Source organism: Pteropus alecto, unplaced genomic scaffold (genome assembly GCF_000325575.1).
Source record: "Pteropus alecto unplaced genomic scaffold, ASM32557v1 scaffold3, whole genome shotgun sequence".
In the NCBI taxonomy this organism is placed as follows: domain Eukaryota; kingdom Metazoa; phylum Chordata; class Mammalia; order Chiroptera; family Pteropodidae; genus Pteropus; species Pteropus alecto.
The window spans coordinates 18,473,272-18,479,798 of record NW_006442484.1 but is presented as its reverse complement, the minus strand read 5'-3'; the positions used below and the strand labels follow the sequence as shown (position 1 = coordinate 18,479,798).

General features: G+C 29.4%; 1 protein-coding gene across 1 annotated transcript in view; it reads left to right on the top strand.

The window, feature by feature from the left end:
- Positions 1-6,527, top strand: part of LRP1B (LDL receptor related protein 1B) — a 1,653,662-nt gene that overhangs the window by 1,429,415 nt on the left and 217,720 nt on the right. The window contains exon 56 of the mRNA XM_006921044.1: positions 6,104-6,287. Coding sequence (XP_006921106.1) covers positions 6,104-6,287 — 184 coding nt within the window. The remainder of the gene's footprint in view (positions 1-6,103; positions 6,288-6,527) is intronic.

The window sequence follows — 6,527 nt, the reverse complement described above, 5'->3', positions numbered from 1 at the left end:
GTTACTTTCTTATCTCAGGTTTGTTTTCAGAGCGTAGAGGAAAGGTTTTTGGATTACCAGAAGCAAAACCAACAAAGGAGGATTATAGGTTTTAATATCAGACAGAGTTGAATTCAGGGCATAGAGAATTAAAAGAGACAAAGGTTTACAATGATAGAGAAAGGGTACACACCGATTATGCTATTTTTCAAATAACAGCAGTAGCAAACATAAGGTCAAAACTATAGGAAATAAGAAAAAATAGAAACACTGGAAATAGCAGTAGACAAAGGTTTAGAAAAATCTAGTAACAAGGTAAATATAATTTTTTTATATTTTGGATATTAGGCCCTTATTGGAGGCTTTGCTTACAAACATATTTTCCCATTCGGATGGCTGTCTCTTTACCTCGAAGATGGTTTTTTTTGCTGTACAGAAGCTTTTTAGTTTGATGTAGTCCATTCATTTATTTTTGCTTTTACTTCCCTTGCCTTTGAGGTCAAATTCATAAAATCTTCTTTAAGTTCAAGGTCCCTGAGTTTAGTTCCTATGTTTTCTCTATGCATTTTATTGTTTCAGTTTTTATATTCAGGTCCTTAATCCATTTTGAGTTAATTTTGGTGTGTGGTGATAGACAACAGTCTAGTTTCATTCTTTTGCAGGTGGCTTTCCAGTTTTCCCAGCAACATTTATTGAAGAGGCTTTCTTTTCTCCACTGTATGTTTTTGGCTTTTTTTGTCGAAAATTATTTGCCCATATAAAGATGGGTTAACTTCTGGACTCTCAATTCTGTTCCACTGCTCCATGTATCTGTTTTTTGCCTGTACTATGCCATTTTGATTAATGTCATTTTGTAGTATAATTTCAAGTCAAGCAGAGTGATGCCTCCAGACTTATTTTTTTTTTTCCTCAGGATGGCTTTAATGATTCAAGGCTTTTTGTGCTTTCATATAAATCTGATGATATTTTATTCTATTTCTTTAAAAAATGCCAATGAGATTTTAATGGGGATTGCATTAAATCTGTATAATACTTTAGATTATAAGGTCATTTTAACTATGTTGATTCTCCCAATCCAAGGACATGGAATATCTTTCCATTTCTTTGTATCTTTTTTGATTTCTTTTAATAGAGTCTTGTAGTTTTCATTATATAGATTCTTCACATGTTTCATTAGATTTATTCCTAGATATTTTATATTTTTTAGTGCAATTGCAAAAGGAATTATTTTCCACTTCTTTTTCTGACACTTCATTATTAGAGTATAGGGACCCCATGCATTTTTGAACATTGATTTTGTATCCAGAAACTTTACTGTAATTGTTTTTTGTTTCTGGTAGTGTTCTTGTGGAGTCTTTAGGGTTTTCTATATAGAGAATCATGTCATCCAGAAATAGTGACAGTTTGACTTCTGTGTTTCCTATTTGGATGACTTTTATATCCTTCTCTTGTCTGATTATACTTGCTAGGACCTCCAATGTTATATTGAATAACTGTGGATTTGAAAATTATTGTTTTTAATTGAATAATAGCGCTGTATGGATCACAATAGGGCATGACTTCCATAAAGCACAGAAGCAGTCACCAGTTAGGATCATTACAGAAGATAAATTTTGTTCTACTGAGTGTTGCACTGATCAGAATGCTCCTAGGGTACTGTGCACATTTAAGAACATGACACTTTAAGATAAATCTTGACACATTGTAGTGTATACAAATTTGTACATCCAGAAGCGTAAGAGGTCTAGAACACACACCTTTGGAAATTTTGCCTGAAACAAAGATGGCTTATTAGCTGTCTTCAAATTTATGAAATTCTAGAATAGGGTGCATACTTAGTTTTACTTGTTTTAGCAGTTGAAATGAGGAGCTGGTTCTAGTCAATATAAATAAGATTCTGTTTAATATGAGGATGACTATTCTAAGATTAGAACTCTACGTTGGAATGAGATGCCTTCTCACCAGTAAGTGTTTCAGCTGGGGCTAAACATCTTTCTTTAATAGATCCTAGAGAAAAAACTTGTGTACTGCAAAGATGTTGGACCACTCTTCCAGTCAGCCTTAACATTCTTTGATAATCCATTTCAATCTAGTGGTAAATTCAGCCAAACAACCACCTTGCCATTTTTAATTTCTGAATTTCTGGTATTTTGATTAATTTAAGTACATTGATCAGAATTTTACTATGTAGAGATATAACCTAAAACCACAGTAGTTATTTTCCCTCTGTAGAAATAAGATAAAAAATGAAATATCAAGAAAACTACATTTATTAAAAAAAAAGTCTTTAGATCCAATGTTGTATTAAGAATTCATTAAGGTTACAGACTTAAAATACATATACACTCACTCACAAACACTATACTATAGGTAAAAAGAAATAAGACAAAGAGGCAAGATAACTCTTAATGAGATAAGTATGTATGAAATAATTAATTTCACCAGTAAATATTTTCAAATCCATGAAGCAGAAAAAATATTATCGGATGACTTATATATAGTCAATATAGAAATGTTTCCTGAAAAATCAGGTAACACATCTTAGAATTATTACAGATAAGTAGTCAAAAATTTAAGATATAGTTAATGAATAATTCTTTAGTTCTATCTATATAATACCTATATTCTATAAATCTATATATCTATGTATAAATCTATATATCTATATATCATAGAATATATATCTATATCTATATAAAATTTAAATTTCAAAGTAGATCTATTTGTGTTTATCCTGTGTGCATTTAAACTATGTCGTAACAATCCTGGTGGTAAAATATAAAAATTATAGAGTATCAAATAATCACCTTTGACATAACATTCAAAATGAGGTTTAATATTTTTAAATTCCTACATATAAGGAGTACTTTATGCCCAGAAATACCACATTTGGAAAACAACTTTTGGTAGAAGTAGATTTCACCCAGAAAAACATGTTAAATCATACTATTTTAATTACTTTCTAGACTCCTTACATAGCAATATTCGTTTGTTGCTACCTTTAAGATATCACTATTTTTGCTTTGACTTGTCTAAAAGGGGTCATAGAAAAAAGTGAAATTTCTACTTAAAATAAACAAACTATTTAATCATTAAAAATTTCTATGTATATACTTGACAGAGTTTTGTTTTTGTTTTTTTTTAATGATGTTCCTGAATATATACATACATTAAAACTACTGAATGAAATAAAACACTATTGGAGGAAAGAGATCAGTATAAAAATTCAAGTAAGTAAGATTAGAATCATAAATAGTTTTAAGCAAAAGTTCAAAGCACATAAATACACAAAATTGAGTAAAATGACTTATATACAATAAAATGCTTATCTATTTGGTGGGGAAAAAAAAAAAACTTAGCTGATGGGTTTCTCTTTGCCAGGGAATGGGAAAAACTATCCAATAACTTATTTCTCATTACAATATCAGCAGAACATGTCAATAAATCCTCTAAATTCTGCAGCAAAATGAATATTGCTTATGAAAGCAAAATTTAGACCAACATTTAGGCTGTGAACAACTTAAATATTTGCTATAAAACAAATGCAATGTATCTATTCAAAAGAAAATACTAATATTTACTAAAGCAAAACTGTTATTTTGATGGGAAGGACAACTTACCATGGAAAAATAAATATACTTCTGGAAGACAGGTAATGTTTAATGTATACAATAGAAATAAAACACTGTTTGCCAGATATCACTTTATGTTTTAAAATTTTTTTCCAAATATCACTTTAAAAGCTGCAAAAAAAATTCCTGAAAGTAGTAGGAAAAGTTTGAGTAGCTATGTTTCTTTCCATAGCTTATATGATCCTATATGAAAATTAACACAAATCAGGAAAATTTCAAATAGTTTTTGATGATGAAGAAAATTAAAATGACATTGAATATATATAAATCTCACTTTCATAAAAATTATCTTTTTAAATGAAGGTGAGAGATAAGATTTTTTAAACTATTTTCTGTCAAATGTAGATAAATTGCTCATCTTTTATTTTTGAAAATACAAATAATTATTATATTCTTTTATTTAATTTATGAAAGTTAATCTAAAAGAATTTCCCAGGGATGTTTATTGATTATTTGGGAGCAAAAATGTTTTTGTTAAAGCAAGGATATGAATTTGGGAGAAAATTATTTCTTAAAATCTTATTTAATAAACAATTTTTAAAAAATACTGTAAATGTTAAACATCTAAAGTTCTTTTGTTTATAGAAATGTATGTTGCATTCAATAGTGTTTATAAATTTTACCTTTAAGAAATTAAAATTCCATAAATATGTTTTTACTCTAAGCCATCTATTTGATATAGTAGTTCTGTAAGCCTATCATTAATCAAAGTGATTTTCAGAAATCTCATTAAAATTGAGACACTGTTTAATACTTTTTTGTAATCCTCTTTTAGAAGAATTCAATGTATTTTATGAAAGTTCCTTTCACTTATCCTAAAGTGTACCTTGAATTCAGCACCACCCTGTGTCTGACTATGGGTTTTCTGGCTTCCTGACCATATGATCACATATCTACTTTCCAATCTTCAGTGACATCATCTTGTATATTGTCAGTTTCTTCTTTTCTTTTTTTTTAATTATTTATTTTTAAAAATTGTGGTAAACTATGACAGAACTTACCAGCTTAACCATTTTTATAAGTACACTTCAATAACATTAAGCATTTAATTTTCTTTTGCCATAGTAAAGCATCAATTCCCTTGACTTTCTAAATCAGGTAGTAAGATGAGTCTCCTTAAGGAAAATAATGCCACAGACTAAGATATGATGAGAATTTGAGAAATGAAGCTATGTGGCTTTTACTTTGATTTTCTGGCTTGCTAGTGGGCTCTAGAGATTTTTTTTTTTTTAAATTGTAATTGCTGAGGATTATTAGGTAAATATTGGTGAAATTTGTTAAAGAAGAAAGTGCTAAGAACTTAAAAGGATTTATTTCTTATGAACAGACTTTAAAAAAAGTATCTTTTGAACAGTTTCAGATGAAGTTGGTGTTGCTTCCTTTTCGAGTAATGAATGCCTTTTCCTACTTAAAAAAAAAAATTCTGCCTCTCAGTTAATTGTTGGATGACTAACAATGCGCATATATGTCTCTTTTGTAAATAAAAAGCTTTGCCATCACTATTATCTTCAAAGAAATTCCTTTAAGAGTTAGTCATGGCAAAAATTTTATAATCTAGGTAATTTATTCAAAGACCACTAAAAAGTCTTGATAAAGGTTAATATGATCATAATCATCTGGCCAATTATAGGTTTATTTTGTATAATTACAATTCTCATATGCTACTTGACAGGGACTAAATATAGAAGACAGTGATCAATCACAGCATCTTATTATTTTCAGGAATTTAGAGACATATATGGCATGCTACTGTACTCGAAATTGACATGCCAGGTTATCATCATCAAAGGACTATACAGAACATGATAGAGATACTGAAGAAAGAATTTAATGATACAAATTGATTTAATAATGGTGAGAAAACTGTATTAATATTATTATTTCTATAGACAACATTGACATGTCTGGTTATGGAATCAGACTCAATCAATAAATAGTAATTAAGTCTTCCTATGTTTTAAAAATTATAAACAGCCTCAAATCTCTTCCTGACTTTATCTAGGCAACTTCACCTTTGTCCCTCTAGGTGTCTCATCAGTTAACTAAGGATAATAATCACTACATCATAGATTTCTGTAATTCTGTAATGAAATAACATGTGACAATGTTAGTAGTCTTCAAAGCTCCACATAAGATTTTGCTCTCATCATTGTTAAAGTCTTCTATAAAGACAATGTAGTAAAATAAAAACAACAAAAGATGACAGTTTAGTTCTGTTTTCTTTGCCATTCTCTAGCCACATGGCTTTGGTGGTTTCAGTTAACTTTTGTAATCTTCCCAACCTGAGATAATCAAATGAAGTTAATCAACAGAATATTTTTTAACTTTACTTAATATTTGTAATTATTAGAAGTTAATCGCTGGGTGACAGAAAGACTTGCCATTATCTATCCTTCCGTAATTTTCTTGCTTGAATCATGCTAAAGAGATATCCAATAGAAAAAGACAGTGACAATGATACAAATAGATTATACTTTTTTTTCATTCTCCAGTGCAAATGCTGGCCTGGATTCCAACTGAAGAATGATGGTAAAACATGTGTAGACATTGATGAATGCTCTTCAGGCTTTCCGTGTAGCCAGCAATGCATCAATACATATGGGACCTACAAGTGTCTCTGTATAGATGGATATGAAATACAACCTGATAATCCAAATGGCTGCAAATCACTTTCAGGTATTGAGTTGAACTTGTCCATTGATTCAACCTCAATTACACATATGGATCCTGAATTTTACAGATATTTTATTGAATTCATTCATCCTTGCTATTTTTTAGAAATCAAAATTCTTCCTTACTTACCTTGATATGGGGTTCTGTCACTGTGATTTTGTGTACTGTCCACAAACTGCTCTGTTTGTAATAATTTTGCATTACGGACTTATTAATTATTAATTGTTTTGATTTTTTTTTTTT